Source organism: Myiozetetes cayanensis, unplaced genomic scaffold (assembly GCF_022539395.1).
Source record: "Myiozetetes cayanensis isolate MyiCay16 unplaced genomic scaffold, myiCay2020 scf19, whole genome shotgun sequence".
NCBI lineage: Eukaryota > Metazoa > Chordata > Aves > Passeriformes > Tyrannidae > Myiozetetes > Myiozetetes cayanensis.
The window spans coordinates 2,996,671-3,015,093 of NW_026087400.1; the positions used below are offsets into that span (position 1 = coordinate 2,996,671).

At 56.1% G+C, this 18,423-nt stretch overlaps 1 protein-coding gene across 1 annotated transcript; it reads left to right on the forward strand.

The window, feature by feature from the left end:
- The first annotated feature begins 6,112 nt into the window (after positions 1–6,112).
- Positions 6,113–11,476, forward strand: COMMD7 (COMM domain containing 7). Its single transcript, XM_050313450.1, has 9 exons — positions 6,113–6,261; positions 7,443–7,496; positions 7,579–7,681; positions 9,254–9,310; positions 9,390–9,427; positions 9,983–10,073; positions 10,197–10,246; positions 10,731–10,779; positions 11,086–11,476. The coding sequence occupies exons 1-9, from the start codon at positions 6,178–6,180 to the stop codon at positions 11,160–11,162; spliced, it is 603 nt and encodes a 200-aa protein (XP_050169407.1). The 5' UTR covers positions 6,113–6,177; the 3' UTR covers positions 11,163–11,476.
- The last annotated feature ends 6,947 nt before the right edge of the window (positions 11,477–18,423 follow it).

Genomic DNA, 18,423 nt, shown 5'->3' on the forward strand with positions numbered 1-18,423 from the left:
ACCCGCCGGCGTCCCGGTGTGGTCCCCACTGCCCGGCATCCCCCTAACTCTCAGCATTCCTCTGGGGCTTGGTCCTCAGAGCTCCCCGCAGCTCAGCCCCCGAGGCAGAGGAAAACACCCCCGGGGAGAGAAGGCGAACGCCAGGGCCGGGCAGAGCCCTCACCCGCCCAGCCACCCCTCTGACCACCAGTTTCCAGCAGCGCCATGCCCCACACAGCCCCGTGCGGCACAACCCCGCGCAGCCCAGCGTGGGCAGACAAAGCCTCACAAGTTTTACACTCAGTTTTTGTTTGTTCTTTCCCTTTCCCGTCCAGAGGCGAGACACTTGCAGGGCTGCGCCGGGGCCAGGGACACAGCCCGCGCCTCTCCTGCCCCAGACAAAGCATCCGGAGTCCACGTGGGGTATAATCTTCTCTGCTCGTTTGTTATTACTTCTGGATCCAGCAGAAGAGTATATACCAGTAAGGAAAGGAATATGATTATCCTGGTGTGACAGAAACGAGCTTTCAAGGTCAGGAGGAAAACTTACTTAGCCAAAGTGTCTGAAATCTGCAGGAAGCACGTGGCCCAGCCCCAGGCCTGTACAGCAGGTTCCCCCAAACCACCCCTCCATCCCTGCAGAACACAAAAATGCAAAAAAAAATTCTGCAAATGAACAGGAGGAGCTGAGAAATCGGCTCTGGATGAGCCCTTGGGGACACTGGACATCACCATTCAAACAAACATGTATCGCATAAACCTAAAGCCAATTCACAGCTCAGGGGAGGAGATTAAAACAAACACACAGATTTTACTCCCGTTTGTTTTTCTGGATTTGGGAAAGGGAAATGCTTTTTCGGGCTGGGTTGTGCTCATTAGAGTTTCCAGGGCACTGTGAGGCTGGAATCAGCCCTTCCAGCATCCATGGGCTCCTCTCCCTTTCTGCGGAAACCTTCCTGCTGCTGTTGGCCTCGCTGACCTGCCATCAATCTCCTGCCGGCTGAAACGCCCTCTTTCCCTCTCTGCCCCTCAGTTATCATTTAATTCAGGAGAGGATGGCTGTGCAAACTGCTTGTGGGAAAGGCCTGGTACCAGACAAAGCAGCTCTGCCAGAGGATGAGCCAAACCCTGATCCTTACCCTGTCTCTGCTAAACATACCACAGAGACATGCTGTGAATTTATTAACAATCAAGAGAATTTGTATGTAATTTCCTGGGAAACAAGGTACCTCTACAGAGGATTTTATATCCAGGCTCCTGCCAGACATTCCCAGTACCCCACACCAGGCTCTGAGCAGCTCCTGCTGAACCAGGGCTGGCAGCAGCAGCCTCTGCCAGGTGGATACCAAAGCAGTTCCCTTGCTGCTCCCCACCAGCCCTACAGCTCTCTAGCATGGACCAGCAGCAGGATATGGCTGTGGGGGCAAAGCTCCTCTGCTCCTTTGCTGATGCAGCTGCAAGGAGCTGGGCAGAATGGCCAGGGCTCACGTGAACAGGGAGTGAGAAGTGGGCAGTCCCTCCCCATCCCTGGGCTTAGGTGGCATATCCTCTGCATACCACATCCCTCCCCATGATGGAGGAACTCCCACCAGCAGCAAGGCGGGGCTGCCCAGCTTCTGCAAGAAATCATTCCAGCAGGAACCATTCCCCCACCTGGCTGGCATCTCAAATCCGACCAGCTGAAGAAGCCATTCCCTGTCACTGTCACACAGCTGGGATTGGCAACATCCATTCACATCAGAAATGACTCCTCATCTTTCACATGCTCCCCAGAGACCGTGCCAGCCCTCCCATGCATCACTCCTCACTCCCAACCCTCAATCCTCCTCCTCACCAAAGGCTGCTCAAGCCACTGTCTTTTCTGAAGTGCACCTGGGTTTTGGCACCAGGCCCAGCTCCTCTCTGTCCACCCAGTTCCCCCACTTCAGATTCCTTCCTAAAATTCTCTTGGTCAGGCAAACCAACACCACTCCCTGCCTACAGCTCTGCTCTGTCTCCCACCACCTCCCGTCTCTTGCTTTGCACCCAAGCCTTTGAGTCAGGTCCTGCTCTAGGTGTCACAGCAGCATACCTGGAGACCCTCCACAAATAAAGTGATGGAGCAAACGTGTAATTACCTAGAGCTGTCAGCAGTGCAACCTTGTCACCTCCGGATCTGTGGGTCCCAGATTCCCAGGTCTCAGTAACGGCTGAGTTCTTGTTTAGTCTTCTCGCAGGCAGGGACAAGCACCAGTGCCATTAAATCACCTCAGAGAGTCATGAGCCAGGGCTGGGAGCAGGAGGAACTTCTCCTTTAGCTGAAGTCAGTAGTGATGCTTCTGCTGGGTTCAGGCTTTGGGGTTCCCATGTCGGTGCACGCACAGCTCAGCGGCTCTTTCCCAGCCTGCAGTAACATCATTTTCACTGCCCAGCATTCTTCACTGCAAGACCTCATAGGATCATGCCCCACAGGATGTGTCCTCCTCTTCCATGAGCTTCTCCATGGCCTAAGCCCTCGCCCTCGCCCCAGTCCTGCACTCTCCACCAGCTCCACCAGTGCTGCTCCATCACAGCTCCCAGAGACCAGCTGCTCTTCACCACGCCTCCCCAGAGCAGCTCTCCCATGCCCAACACTTCTCCTGAGCCTTGGGAGATCTGTGCCACCCAACAGGGTTGCTGGAAGCAAGATCTGTCTGTGCTGTGGGAGAGCCTCATCCTGCTGCCATATGTGGGAACACAGCCCCAACCTCCCTTACAGCTGGGCTGGCTTTTCCCATCTGGGAGGAATTGCTGTTTACACAGAGATAGGAAGTGTTATCCCTCCTACAAGAAGTTTCTAGCCCTTCCTGTGGGCTGGCCAGGCCCACATGATACAAACCTCTAATAAAAATAAGGTTAAAAATAAGTGTCATCCGTGTAACCAGAACATCTAGAGAGTCTGCAGCTACCCGCCTGTAAACTTCAAACGCAAAGGCACACAAAGAAAAATCTTCAATGCCTCTCTAACAAAGCTGGCCACAAAATCCTCTTTTTCCTAGAAAACAGGATACGCCTGCTACAGACTAATCTGAAGTGACGAGGCCTCCCCAAACCACCCTCCTGAGCACATATACTTTTATGGAGAGGAACGCTGCTCCCGGGGGGGGGTGGCTGCCAGCAGAGCCCCCTCCCTCTGTGCCACGTCCAGAGCTGCTCCTGCCTGCCTGGGTCAGGGATTATGGTCCCTGCTCAGGGGCAGGGGAGCCAGTGGAGGGAGGCAGGGGTTTTTGCCTGTGGTTGCAAGGCCAGGAGCGTGCCAGAGCCCAGCAGTGGAGCTCCCAGCTCAGCTCCGCCTCTGCACGCAAGGCTGGCAGACAGTTGGTCCTGCAGAGGTGCAAAGGGTGAGAGGTGTGATGTGGGAGAGGAAGGGGCATTAAACTGCAGGAGAAACTGGTCTCAGTGGTCTCATATATCCCATGGGAACAGAACTAGCTCCTCCAAAGTTTCAGCTGGGCAGCAGGGAGGAGTCACAGCATCCCTCAGACTGTGTCCAGAGACCTTCTCTGAGTGCTTCCAGCCCAAAGCAGACACTGCAGGCAGGCAGAACACCCAGACAGCGGGTGGGCTCAGACCAGCCTGGTGAAAGGCCTCTGAGCTTTACCCCTGGCTCCTTCACACACACTCTTACCTTTTCCAGGCCTTTCTCAGGCTGGCAAGTGCAGGCAATGCTCCCCACATCAACTGCAAGGCTGGCCTGGGAGCAACCACAAAGGGCTGGGAGAGCTTGGCATAGAGAGTGGCATCAGAGAACAGGATGGGGACACCTGAGGATTTGATCTCTTGGGAATACATAATAAGGACACTTACCAAGCTAACACTCTTCGGGTACTGAGAAGCTTTTCGTGTTTGATATGTGAAATGAAGCTAAAAAGGTACATGAATCCTCTGCTCAGATAGGACAGCACCATTTTCAGACCCTATTTCCCTGCATGTGTGTCTGTGTGAGTGTGTCCCCATTGCTTTGTGTTACTGCTTTTGTTCTGGTGTTTATGGTGAACAAGGGCACATACCTGCAACTCCAAACTGTCCTTGGCCCTCCTCAGCTCTGATGAGTCCATCAGCAACATGTTCTGCATGAGAATGGCCTGGCAGGAGCACCCATGGGCTGATGGCTGTCTGCACCCCCAGAGCAGCCCTGGGGCTCTGCCCGGGACACCGGTCACCATCCCCCACCAGGCGCACCCATAACTGTGGCCATCACCCTGCAACCTTCTCTTTTATTCGAGTAAATCCTTCTTGATTTGAGAATTAAGTAAATTCTGGCATCACAGACCCACTGGTGCCCGTACCAGGGCTCGTGGCACTCACACGCCACACACATGCCCCAGTGCAGTCAGCTCATATTCCAGGAGGAGGGACCACCGAATTTCCTGGCGATTGTTTGAACAGGATGTTGTGATCACGCAATTCAACTGAGACGGCTCTTCTTCTTGGATCCTGTCACTCAACTTTCCTCAAGAATTTGGTTTGCTGCCTGAGAAATTGTTCAGCAGCGTTGGCGTCACCGTCCTGCCGAACCTCCGGCGTGCTCGCACACGCACACACGCGAGCACCCAGACCGTCCTTAATTAGCTCCCAAAGCATCACCCTGGGAAGACAGGGAAGTAAAGATCCATCACAAGCTGCTCCTGCACGGCTTACTCCAGGTGCAAACCAGGCACAAAACTGCCTCTTGCCTGGTTTCAGGTTTTTGGCCACACGGTACCAGGGGGGGAAAAAATTCTGGTGGTTATAAAAATGTGCGATAATTAACTGCAATTGCTAATTTGCACTTAGGAAAATTTTAAAGCCAGAGAGGAATTTCGTGCTCACACACACACACTGGTGTCTTGTGGTACCCACTCCATCCATCTGCCTGAAGGAGTTTTAGCTCAGATTAACTCGATTTTAGAGACATGAACGGTTTAAGGTTGGACTGTTCCAGTTCACCACAGAAATGGATAAATTGTTCCAATATGAACAACCTGCACCATGTTTTAAGGTGTCCTAAATATTTAGGGTCAAATCCTCCAAGCACCTTCATAGTCAATTTTTTCACCTCAAAAATCGAGGTGCACCTGGGTCTGTGAAACAGAAACTCTCCCAGCTGGGCCCGGTAGAGGGGGAAGAAAAGGAAGCTGGATGCTATTTCCAGCCAGACCACCAGTAAATATCTCTTAACTCCTCATCATTAGTGGTACTTAGCTGCTTATCTCCTTGTTTATAAACTGCTGCTGGGATAGTCTTACAATGAAAGCGCTATAAAATTTCCTATACTCTCATTTGCAGTTGCAAATGCCAGTAATAAACCAGAGGCCTCTGTGGGCTGCTGCAGTTTTACCTTCCACAAAGGCTTTTACACTCTGTCCTCTGCCCCGACAGCCAGGGAACACCTTCCCTGATAAAATGGATCAGACGCTTTCACACTGAGAGTGGAATCCTGGGAAGCTCCTGCTCCTGCCCAAGGAAAGCTGTAAAATAGCAGCTTAAGGTGAGGGAGGTCTCTCAGGATGGGATCAGCTCCATTGTTCGAGAAGGTGATTTTCCAACTCCCCTGTCTTCCTACACGTCTCTGAGTCAAGGAGACCTCCTGCATATGGGTTATGGTGAGAATCAGGTTAAAATCTCCTGATGGAACCCTGACCCCATGGACATCTGGGCACTTTCTGCCCATGAGCTGGCTCATCCCAGAGCTGCTGCTTTCTTACCCAACACCTGCCCATTCCAGGGAGCCCACAGATCCCTGCCATCAGACGTGGGCTGTTTGACCCCGGACCAGCCATCACCCCGAGCCCGTGCCAGGCTGGGCAGCGCTTGGGAGCAGCAGCTGGAGAGGGAAGAGCACCCCCAACTTTCCGTTCCCAAGCGGAATTTTCAGGGGAGAAAAAGAAAACCACTCACCCTAGAAACTATGGTTTATAAACAATTTTTATGGGGGTTTTTCTTGTACAGTAAAAAAATCCTAACACTGCTCAGCCGCCAGCCAGACCTCCAGCCCGCTGGCCACCGACCCCCGGCCCCGCTGGCCGCGGGCGCTCGGGCTGCGACGGCCACGGGGCCACCCCGGGGTGCTCCGTGGCCACCGAGTGCCCTCAGCGCGGGCCCGGGGCCGGTGCGGAAAGTGCGGCCGCCAATGCTCAGGCTGAGGCGGCGGCGGCGGCTCCGCCCGCCCGGCCCGGCCCCGCCGCCGCCACCAGCGCCATGGGGCTGCTCAACTTCACCCGCGACCCGGTGCCGGAGGCGGTGAGCGGCGACATGCACAACCTCAACCAGCTCAGCGCCCAGGTGCGCCGGGCCGGGCGGGGCGGGCACGGGCGGGCGGCGGGGGCGGCTCCGGGGGAGCGGGACCCGGCCGGCACCTCAGCCCCGGAGCGCCGCCGGTACCGGGCCCGGAGGTCCCCGCGGGCCCCTCCCAGCGGTGGCCCCGTCGGGCGTGTCCCGGGTTCGAGGCTGGGCGGGCAGCGTGGCCCCGCGCCCGGCGCCCGGAGCTGTTTGCGGGGTGTTCGTGGGATCCCAGAATGGCTGGGCCGTTCTGGAAGGTCCCTTCTAATCCCCGGAAGGGACCTTAAAGACCATGTAGTTCCTGCCGTGGGCAGGGGCACTGGCGGAGCTCCTGGTGGAGGGCTCAGATCGTGCCCGGTGGGCAGGGGGGCCCTGCTAAGCACTGGGGTTTCTGGTGCGACCACACAGTGTTCGGGTTGTGATTCCCACCCAAATTCCCGCCCCACGCTTCCTGCCCCAAGCCGATGCTCCCAGATCACTGACAGACCAGGAGTGCTTTTGAGGCTGAGCAGTTGGTTCTGCGTGGGCTGAAGCTGTGGAAGCACTGACGCTTTTCCGGCCCAGCTTGCCCAGAACCGAGGATGTCAGCCCAGTACCATCTCTGTTACATGGCTGAGGATGAGGGCAGGGCGGGAGGAGCCACTGCAGCAGCAGCCAGCCATACCCAGAAGGTCATGGCTGATGCTGGTGCCAGCAGAGGAGGGTGCTGGTGGTGCTCTGCCATACAGGCAGCCTCTCCAGCCCTGCCAGCTGCACCCTCAGAAAGCTGAAGGCAGCAACTAGACCCTTAACCTGTTCTCTTCCTTTCTCGAGTTAGTCTGGTTACCCCACGGGGTTTGTGAAGCATGAGGGTAGATGTTCACAGCTTTTCCCACTCGCAGTTTTTGGATTGCACAAGATACAACAGCAGCTTCCGATTAGCCACAAGTCACAAAAGCCCTGCGCAGTGCCAGCTGCACAGACCCTTGGAGAGGCTCTGAAAAGCATCCATGAGCAAATCCCATCCACAGGCATCGCAGAATGCCAGGGACGGGGCCACTCCATCAGCACGGGAGGTCCAGCTCTGGGACCAACCTGCTGGAGGCAGGTGGAGCTGGATCAGGGTGGTACATCATGGTGGTGATGGGGTGCTGAGGTACTGGGTGGCTGATGCCCAGCTCTAACACTGTCCTGTTTCTTCGCAGCAATTCTCAGCGCTGACTGAAGTGCTTTTCTGCTTTCTGACGGAGCCCAAGGAGGTAAGGCAAGAGCTCTGGAGGTGTGTGAGTGCAGCTCTGGCCAGAAAAAAAAGATTGTGTCACTGCTCTTTTTCTTGAACAGGTAGAAAGGTTTCTGGCTCAGCTCTCAGACTTTGCCACCATGAATAAAATCAGCTTGGGCCCCCTGAAAAACATTGTCAAAAGTATTCTTCTGGTACCCAACGGTAAGTGATGCATTTGCATATGCTGCCCTGAGGCCAAACTGTCCCATCCATTCCTGCATGCTGCTAAAGTGTGTCTCAGAACTGCGGGGCACAATAAGTGTTAATGGTAGCTAATACAGCACTTAGGACTTAAGAATCAAAACTTGGCCTGTTTGTTGACTCTTTGTATTCTTTATGCCCTGCCTGCACACACATTTCACAGGCTTAACTACACTCCCTTAAATACCTGTGCATTAAACGCAGCACAACACTGTGACAGTGCTTGGTTTAACCTGTACCTCTAAATCCCTTTGCCAGACCAGGGCAGCCTCCTGTTAGCACTGAGTCTCTGCAGGAATTTCCACTCAACTGACCCAGTACTGTAATTCCTCCAAGGACAAGTGCTGTTGGAGACAGATAAGACAGTGCACACTCGTTTGGAGTGGGCTGGGGACTGGTGTAGTTCTAGGCCATGTGAAGGAGACATCTGACCTTGTAGTCTTGTTTTAGAGAAACAGTTAATGTGTCCAGCACTTTCTCATTCATAAGCAGTGGGGAAGAGGTTTGGGGGGATTCCCCTGGAATACCCCAGACTCCAGCACTTTATGAGATTATTGTGATGTTGTGGCTGCCATTTGACATGGTAATGTATCAAACACTCCAAGGCACGGTTATCCCATTGATCCTTCCTGTTATTAATAGTCCCTTGCTATTACACTTCAGCCCTGGGCTCCCTGTAGCTTCCTTCACAGCCCTGATGCTGAGCACAACTGTTTTCTGAATTTGTTCTAATCTCGTTCTGCTACTTGAAGCCATTTTTCCTATTCGGGCGTAGCAATAAATAATTCCCTTTCCTACAACCGTCCCAGGGGGATTTAACGCGGAATCGGCACTTTCTCCCATCCCAGTCCTGGCCTTGGTGCCCTCATCTCATCGTTCCTGCTCACGTGCTCTGGCTTCAATCCCCTTTGTGACTTTTCCTTACCTCTGGGATGCCACGGACAGCATCAGAACGGATCACAGCAGATAACTCTGCCTCTCTGCTGCACAGCCGGAAAGCCACGTGGGGCTGGCAGTCTCCTTGAATTTATGAGATTCCTGCTCTTGGCTTCAGAGAGCAGAATCCTTGTAAAGGTCCCTGAGCTGCCTGTGCCCCAGAACAAAGGGGAAAGGCGCAGCGGGGGAAAGTGTTATATGCACACGTTCACACCCATCATCCCAAACACAGCAGGTAGGTCAAATTAGTAGCCCGCCAGCCTTAACAGTTCTCCTTTAACAAGCAAAGCGGCTACAGGAGAGAAAGCAGCAGCTTCAAAACACAACCGCTGCAGCTGTTCCCATGGATACCTGCAATGGGATCTCGCCCTCTCCCAGGCACTCCCAGAGCCCGGACTTTTAAAGCGCTGGGCATCTGCAAAGATACCGGCAGGCACGACTGGGTTTCCGATCTCTGAGGAGCTGTGGTTTGCTTCAAAACACAGCCTAGAAACAGAGGCTTTCCATCGCCAGGCGCCGTCCCTGCCTCTATTTGACTCGGTAAAGATTGGTTTGACTCAATAAAAGTGATTTTTCTTCTTTGTGTTGTTTATTCAGGTGCCCTGAAGAGGAATTTGTCTTCTGAACAAGTCAAAGCTGATTTTATTGCTCTAGGTAGGTCACCTGACTTTCACGAAATAAAAGATAATTAATATTTATCACATATAGTAATCTCATATGGTCTCTCCCACAGGCCTCAGTGAAGAGAAGGCCAGTTATTTTGCAGAACAGGTATTCATATATTTTTGCTTGTTTCTAAGCTAACAAAATGTCAGTCTCTGAATGGGAACTCATAAAACCCTGCTCTGCTCCTGAGACACGTCGGCACTTTGGGTATTTTCTTCAAAAACCAGCTCAGGATTTTGAAGTGAAGATCCCCAAAGAACTAATAAGGAGCAGTTTGTCTGATGATTCCTCTCATTTGCCGTGGCCTCTCCCTCATCAGTGTCACAGTTCCTGCACTGCTGTGTGGCTTTCCTGTGATGTTTTCGTGCTTCCCATGCTTCGAGCCCCGAGGTCATGCAGTTACATGAACACATGGCTTTTTGCACAGATATTGTTACACTGAACCAGCTTTAAAACAAAACCAGTGAGTTTCATTTACAGCAGGGACAAGGCAGATGGAAATCCTAGCAGGCCTCAAACACCTCTGAAAGCCATCCCACCCACGTTAGTTCTCCCCTCACTCTGGGCTTCTGCCGTCCTCTGCCTCAATTTTGACTCTTGTTGAAATTTCAGGTACAGAGACCTCTCTGAATTAATTGCTGGTGTCTTTTGCTCTTGCAGTGGAAGGTGAATTCCCCCACCCTAACACGCCTGGCTGTGGGTCAGACGCTGATGATTAACCAGCTGATAGATATGGAGTGGAAGTTTGGAGGTAACAGATCTACAGCATAAACTGACTGGGTCGGGAAACCCACCAGCAGCTCTCAGCTAAATAACTTTTTATTTCACCGTTTAACTAACAGATTATCTGCCTTCTCTTCTTTCTGACTCACAGTGACTGCTGGGAGCAGTGAGCTGGAAAAAGTGGGAAGTATCTTCTTACAGGTAAATCTCCCACATCAGAGAGTTCAGGTTGTAGTGCAGTTAAGGAACAAGCTCCAACCAGGCATGTGGGAAGCGCTGGCTGTGAGGGGAAGGGGAGGGAAGCTGGGTCTCATAGGAACAGGCTCTGTGACTGTATCTGCTTCAGTCTCCAAGTGCCTCTGCCAGCAGAGAGCAGGGCATGCTGCTGTTTGTTTCTCCTCTGAAGACATGAGGTATCACAGAGGTGTGGCCCACTCTGAAAACCTGTTCAAAAACCTCACTCGAGCAGAGGTCAGGCTATCTTGGGGAGGGAGGGAGAATGGGATCAAGGACTTCCAGAGATCCTCCCAATGCCCAGGGAATCTGTTCCTACAGTGACACTTCTTGAAAAGCCCGTCAAAGACGTGTGTGCTTGCAGCAGTCTGAAACTCACAGCAGACTCCTGCTCCTGGTGCTCAGATACAGATCTCTGAACTAAAATACCTCTATTTTTCCTCCCCCCAAGCTGAAGCTGGTGATTAAAAAAGGGAGCCAGTTGGAAAACGTGTATGTCGGTGAGTTAACATTCTGGACAAGGAAGGAGGCACGGGAGAGCTGCGCGGCACTTGGGGGCTCGGGTTGTGACTTCTGCTCTGTCAGAGCAGAACAGCAGAGGAGGGAAGTAAATGATTCCCAAGTGTGGAGTGCTGCTGGGAGATCCCAGCCCAGCTAGTGTAAGGAACCAGCTGCTGGGAGTCAAGGTGGCTGATTCTGCCCAGCTTAGGTGAACACGAGTTGCTCCGTCGTAGCACTGGAATGGCTTTGCCAACATTGGAAGTGCAATCTGAAATCTAAGGTGGCTTTTTTTTTTTCCCCTGCAGAGTTAACTTTGCCCCAGTTCTACAGTTTTCTGCATGAAATGGAACGGGTCAAAACCAGCCTGGAAAGCTTCAGCTGAAACTGCAGAGACCTGAGCCGACATCTGTCCAGGATGTTTAATTCCTCCTCGTGGGCCTGCAGATCTGCTCTTTCCCAGCTGACGCTCACACCCTGATAAGAGAAGACAAGCTGTGCAGTGAGCAGCAATGTCATGGCCCAGCAGGACCCATCAATCCTTCAGAACTTGAAACTCTGGCAAAGTTTCAGCTTTTTCAAAGCACCTACAAGTCCATACATCTCTTTTTTTATATATACTATTATAAGAAATTGTGCTCAGAAATACGTGCATACTTGCACTAAAATAGCAAAGAAATAAACCCATTCCCATCCCGCTGTTTGTATCAGATTTTGATTTTTGTAAGAAAAAGAGAAACAGGAGTTAGAATAATTTCCAGACTTAGAAGAATTAAGCAGGGAGGACAGGGGAAGCAAGGAGAGCATCTAACATGTTGAGTCACTTCATGCTCCTTTCAAGCCTCTCCCTTCTCTCCTATTTAGAAACACGTTGATTAGCTCCTTCCCAATCGTGCCTCATTATGGAAAAGTATCTCAGTGGTAGATGGTTTTAAATCTTAAACAACCAAACATCTGCCTCTGTGCACAGAGGGAAGACATCTCAGGGGGGTGACTAGATAAATCTCCTTTGGATGTGCTGCTCTTTAATCTGCAGCTTGTGTGACAGTGCACAGTCAGATCCAGTCCGTTTCCCGGTGGACATATGTCCAAACCCCATGAAGTACCATTAGCTCAAGGCTTCAGTTGTCTGAGGGCGAGGATGAGCTCTTCATCAGGAAGCAGAGGGGTGCCCAGAACCTGACCTGGGGCAGTGGGTGATGTTTTAGTCACCGAGATTCCTCCCACATCCCGACTGTTGAGTTGTCCAGCAGCCTGAGCTGGCTGAAGCCTCCTCCCATGGCACAAGGCTGAACAAAGCTCCTCTTAACAGCTCCTTCCACCTCCAGGATGTCCTGAGGCACCTCTGTGTCCCTGGCACACTCGGCAGTCGCAGTGAAGGGAATAAACCGCGTCACCAGGGGAGATCCCAGTTAAGAGACTCACTGTTTGCAGCCTCCACCTGAGGGGATTCACTGTCCTGCGGCATCCTGCGAGTCTGCTGTGAGCCTGCAGCTGCTTGCAGTTGAACCCATCCCAAACAGACCGTTCCTGGGAGAAAAGCGTCACAAAACTCCCTGCAACTCGCAGCTTCACCCGCGGGTTTTCAGCTGGGGCAAAGCCAGCGTGTCACTGCATCGCATTTCCTGTGGTGCTGTGGGAGTTGACGGGCACCGACAGTGGGGCACAGGCTGAGCCATATGTTTGGGGAATGGGAAATCCTGCTGGCAATCCCAGGTGTGGGATTTATTCTTTTTCCCGGCATATCAGGCCAGTCACAAGCACTTCAAGCTTTGTCACATGATTACTGTAAAAATTAAAAAAAACCCCAAACACTTCTGCAATAATGTTCTGCAAGATACTCCCATCTCCTTTTTTGGGGGGCAGGAAAAGCTATTTCAGGAAGAAGCAGTCCGAAGGGCTGCTGCTTTCTCAAGATGAAAGGTTATTTCTTTTTTTCTTTACGTTTTTCTGCTGCCTGTCCCCATTATTTCTCCTCGCCCTCCCGGTGCCAGGGCGGCACCGCTCAGCCCTATCCGGTTACGGTGGGAGGTGGGCTGCTTGGGGCTGTGTGGAGGAGATGCCAGGCTCAGTTGTGGGTCAGGAATCCGCCGTCCCCCCCGCGCTCCTCCCCCTGCCCGGTTGGGATTAAGCCGCTCGGGGCTGACGCACGCCGCGGCCCGCTGACCCCGAGCGCAGGGGTCACCTCTGCTGCTGCCCCGCTGTCCCCACGGGCAGCTCTGATCGGCGGCATGTGTGGCGTGGCGTGACCTTCCCGCTGCCACCAGCGCTCCCGGGGACCCGGCAGCGCCCTTTCATCCCACGCACTTGGCTGTGCATGAGCCGAGCTGGCAGACCCGTGGGGAAAGGGTGGAGGGGGGAGCTGGCTCCCACGGCACAGGGTGATGCCAACCACGGGGGAGCTGCGTGGCCCTCCCGATCAGGCCATCCAAGAGCAAGCGGGGCGCTGGGGAACGGCACTGCGGCCATGCCTCTGCTGCACAGCTCATTCCCAGCTCCGCCGCCAGCACAGCGGCGTGATGGCGAATGCCCCCTGTGCCAAGAGCCGGCAGGCAGCGGGCACAGCCACGGGGAGGGCTGAGCAGGGACCGAGGCACAGCGGGTGGGAGGGAAGGAGCTGCTGTGGTGCCCACTTTGCCCGGGTTTCCGGGCGGCCCCGCGGTGCTCGCGCACGCGGCCCCTTCCGCCTGCCCGTCAAGCCCAGCCAGCCGAGAGCTAATCTCGGCGGGACAGCGGGCGCAGGGGAAACAGGGGCCCCTCACCAGCCTGGGGTGCAGCTAACCGTACTCCTGCAGCCGTTTGCCTCCCCAAGGGCTCTCCCGGCCCATTTCCTCAGCACCCCCGTCCCTGGCCCGGCTCCTGCTGCGTGAGGACACGTGGGCCCTCCCGGCTGCAGCGTGGCCCCGAGCGTGGGGCTGCAGCGGGGCAGGGGCAGCTCGGCCATGCTGACACCCCCCTGTCTGCTCAGATGCCTCTGCGGCCCCACTCGCTGCAGTGGAGAATCTGCCACCTCAGGGGTCACCTCAAGCTGCCAGGCAGTCTCTCCTGAGCCCGTGGGAGAGGGCAGAGTGGCCCCAGCAGCCAGGTTGCAGTGGAGGTCCCGTGCTCCCAGGCATCCCCACACTGATCCCTGCCAGCCCCCACCAGCCACAGCAGAGCAGCAGACACAGGGTCTGTCGCTTCCCAGCACGGGGAATTCCAGGATTCAAGGCTGTTGTGATTCTCAGCCATGTCAGATGCTAATGGCCAGGGAAACTGGGATGTTTTTGGATGCAACATTTTCTCCCCACTGGAAATGCCAAGGCCGCTCCCTTCACGCGAGAAGGAGCCCTCCAAACCCCAAGAACAAAAGCCTCAGCAGCGCTCACCGCCCTCCCCCTGCTCGGAGGGAGCAGAGCAGACATGGACTCCACTCCTGCCTGCGAGCCCATGGGCTGGCAGGGAAGGAAGGAACCAGGGCTCTGCCTGACCTTGAGCAGGTCGTGTGGGAACTGCAGAGCTCCCATGGGACCTCCTGGATTTCCCAGACCTCGCCAGGAGCCACTCCATGCTGAGGGTTTTCAGCTTGGTCTGTACCCCTGTCCCAGCTTTCCCCTTCGCAAAACAGGGTGGCAAATCTCGGGGTTGGCCAACAGCTGGGAGGGAGCCGTGGAAGGTGAGAGGAACCAGGGAGCAGAAATGGCAGATAATGGCCCCAAAGCAGCTGGAACTCAGCCCAGTGCCAGGCAGAGACTGCAGCTTGCCGTGCCTGGTCCGGCTGAACACCAGCTCAGGAAAGGCACTGCCTCCATGGTGGTGTTAATCCCACAGAGCACAGCGTGGCATGATGAAGCCAGCCCTGCCCCTCTTCACCCCCTGCTGCCCTCCTCCCCAGGTCCTCCAGGTTTTGGGGTAACACAGCACTCAGCAAAAACACCAGGAGTGAACTGCAGCTCCCCAGCCTGCTTTGTCTGCCTGGGAGCAGCAGCCCTGAGCATATCAGAGGCCCCAGGGCAACACCACCACCCTGCTGTGCCACGTGAGTCCCTGGGGACAGGGACCTGCAGGGGCTGTGTGGGGCTCCCTACGGCTCCCATGGCCCTTGCTCTGGGAAGAGGCTCCTGATCCCCTTACCAGAGCAGTCGTGTGAGTGCAGCACTCGGCACAGCACCGTGCCACAGCTAAGGATACGCTCCCAGGAATGAGCCTTCAGCTTGTCTTGGGACAGGATTCTGCATCCATCCTGCTTGGGACAGGGAGAAAGCATCCCACCCTGCCCGAAAAACCGAGCTGCTGCCTCCCATTCTTGCAGTCCGGTGGGGGAAAAAAACTGGTGGTGTCCAAGGCAGTGGAAATATTCCTAGCATGTCCTCTGCTCCTAAGCCTTGCCATCTCTCTAGGCAGTTCTTTGTCCAGGCACACTGGGAACAATTGGGGTTGCTCAGCCAGACCGCAGGCTGTCGATCAGCAGAGGGAGTGAATGCTCCAGCATACGGAACCCATCTTCTCCCACAGCACGGGGAGGTGGCCACCAGAAACCGGCCTGTGGCACAACAGCACAGGCAGAAACAATGCCCGGGCACCCACGCCAGTGCCAGCCCCGGGAAGGAGGGGTGGGAGCTCCCCAGCCCATCCGAGGAAAAGCCAAGCGGGAGGCAGTGACTGGGTATCCCCAATCCCCACCCGGGGCTGGGGTTGGCATGGTTGGCACAGCAACGGTGCCAAGGTCCCTGCATTCACCCATGCTGCAGGCAACCTAGGAGGAAGAGCTGAGTCTTGGGGGACAGAGGGGAGACCCCCAAGCTTTGGAGTTGAGGCTGCCCCTCTCAGCACCCAGGGACCTCAGGGAGTCCTATCCAGGGCGTTTGCCCCCTTGCACAGCTCCTCAGACAGTGTCAGGCCTTGTGATGGCAAACGCGTCCTGTCCTCAAGTGCCCAGTCCAACTTCTCCCCTCTGTGACACCCTGAGTGGCCATGGGCTGGTGCACGGTGGGGGGAGCCCACCGAGGCAGCTCAGCCCATTTCCCAGCGCTCAGCTCCAGTTTATAGGGCTGCTCTGTCCCAGGGGCATCGCTGCCACCGCTAACGAGGTTATCCCAGACCAGGCACCGACAGAGAGGGAAAGCGGGGTTAACCCTTGTGCCGCTGACACATCCCACAGCACTGGGGAACAGCTTTGCTTGGAAGTGATCTTTTAAGTCCCAATGGCGATGGGTGGCTGTGAAACACCATCAAGGACCCTCTTGCCATTCCCATGCCAGCCCCTGCACCGCAGCATCCCTCCCCTCGGAGCAGCCCCACACCCCTGAGGTCAGCACCAAGCCCCGGGGCCACATCAGCGCTCACCCCCGGTGCCCACGGCATAACGGTGCCATGCTGCAGCCCTGGCAGCCCTGTTCGCCCGGCTCAGCAGCACCGTTCGGAGGGGCCTGGGGTGGTGGTCCCCAGGCAGGCCCCCCGCTCCCCCGCCACTGCTGAGTCCCGACAAACTCACGGCACCGCAGGGCTCTGCCCTGCCCCGCCCCCGGTGCGGTGCGCAGTGCGGGGCAGCAGAGGGAGCCAGAGCACCGCGCAGCGGCCCCGCAGCCCCCCCGCGTCCCCCATCCCTTCTCCCCGCACCCACCCAGTTCCCACCCTCCGGCACCCCCCATCCCTCCCGCACCCACCCAGTTCCCACCCTCCGGGCACCCCCCAACCCTCCCCGCACCCACCCAGTTCCCACTCCCTACACCCGCATCCCTCCTCCCCGCATCCACCCAGCTTCCACCCTCCGGACACCCGCCCCGTGCCCTTCATCCTCCGGGCATCGCTCCCGCATCCACCGCTCCCGACCCCCGCCCTCTCTCCCCGAGGCATCCCGCCCTCCCTCCCCCAGGATATCTCCCTGCATCCTTCATCCCCAGGCATCCCTCCCTCCCTCCCACCTCCTCTGCCTTCGAGGCATCCCTCCCCTCGGCCCCTCCTCAGCCCCAATCCGCCTCCTGGCCCCACCGACCCTCCTCTCTGCTTCCAGCAGGCGGTCCCCCACCTCGACCCCCGCGCCTCCTGCCTCCAGCAGCACCATCTCCCCCGCAATTCCCACAAGCGCTTTCCCAGCCGGGAGCCCCGGAGCCACACTTTTCCCTCCCCACCCCAAAACCGAGCGTCGAACCCAGACACCGCCCAGCTGGGCCATCCCATCCCAGCCCCCGCGGACTGCCCCTGCAGCAGCCCCAGCTCAGAGCACCGACCCCCACCGCCCCCAGCAGAGCCCCCCGCACCGGTTCAATCCCGGCTGGGGGCAGAAGTTCCGGATTTATTCAAAATGCAATAAAGCTGAAACCCAGCAGTCCCTGTTCCCTGCTGTTCTGTGGGGCTGGTGCTGGAGAGAGCCCCCCTCCCACCCCACACACCCACAGTGCGCCGGGTGAGGCAGTTCCTCAGTCGGGCTGGCTTTGATAAGAGCAGATTAAAAATAATAATAATCATAATAATAGTAATAATAATGAGAAGATCCCTTGCCTTTCTGGGGGCCACCTCCCAGTGCCTGCTCCCAGCCAGGCAGGCTGGGACTTTCAGCTTCTGCTGCTGAGGAATTACTTGCATTTCTGTGCATATATGTGTATTTACATTACCCCCCACCTCCCTCTATGTGGGGTGCCGGTGGGTGCCTGTTCCCAGCTGTGGCCTCTGCAGGACCAGGTGCTGAGGGAGGAGGCATTAGGAGTGGGGGATGAGGGAGGGCAGATGCCCACAGGACAAGGGACACTTCAGAGCACCCTCAGTGCAGAGAGGGGAATCTCGAGCTCAGGCAGAGCCTCATGGGCTGGCTCAGCTGCTTGGAGTGGGACATGAGGCCTGGGGGGTGGGGGCAGAGCTGGATCCCCCCCATGCCAGGCTGCAGGTGCGGAGCAGTTTGGCAGAGCACTGCTGGAGCAGGTGAAGGAGAGGGGGAGCACCCGCCTTTCCATCAGCTTTTCCACTTGCTCCGTCTCACATATAGCGAATTCTGAGCACACAATGCAGTTATCGAATAAAATTATTCTTTTTTTAGTACTTGTATGCATGTGGGTTTTAAGGCTCTGCCTAGAAACCAACCTCTGAGCCAGGAGCAGAGAGACCGGAGGGAAAAGCCAGGCCAGCCCTGGCACCAGGCTGGAGGGCTGTGGGACACAGGGATGCAAGCGCAGCACCACCAAGGAGAGCAGCTCGCAGGTGGCACATCCATCCCACGCAGGTGACGTGCCCATCACTCCTGCAACCCCAGCAAGGAGGAGGAAACGCTCCTGGCTAGGGCAGGGATCAGCAGGGACAATGGCCACCACAGCCAGCCCAGGGCTGCCTCTCCTCTCCTCTCCCTGTCACCATCTCCATCCCCCATGGCATCAGCTCTGTTCCCCTCCCACAGAGCTCTGCCTGTGCCCGCGAGGACGAGTCCTGCCTCCCCTCCGCCATCTCGCTCTCCCTCCAGGCAGTGGAGCCGAAGCGCTGCCAGCTCCATCTGCACAGTGCAGCGAGCACCGGGCCAAGGGGCAGGACCCACAATCACATTTCCTTGGAGCACATTGCACTCACGCCTTGCCGAGGGTGTTGGAAAGGGGTGGCTGTAATCATGGTGCCGTGAATAACTGCAGCTCACTCACCACGGCCTCCGAGCCTGCTGTGTGCTCCAGCTCCAGCCTCATCCT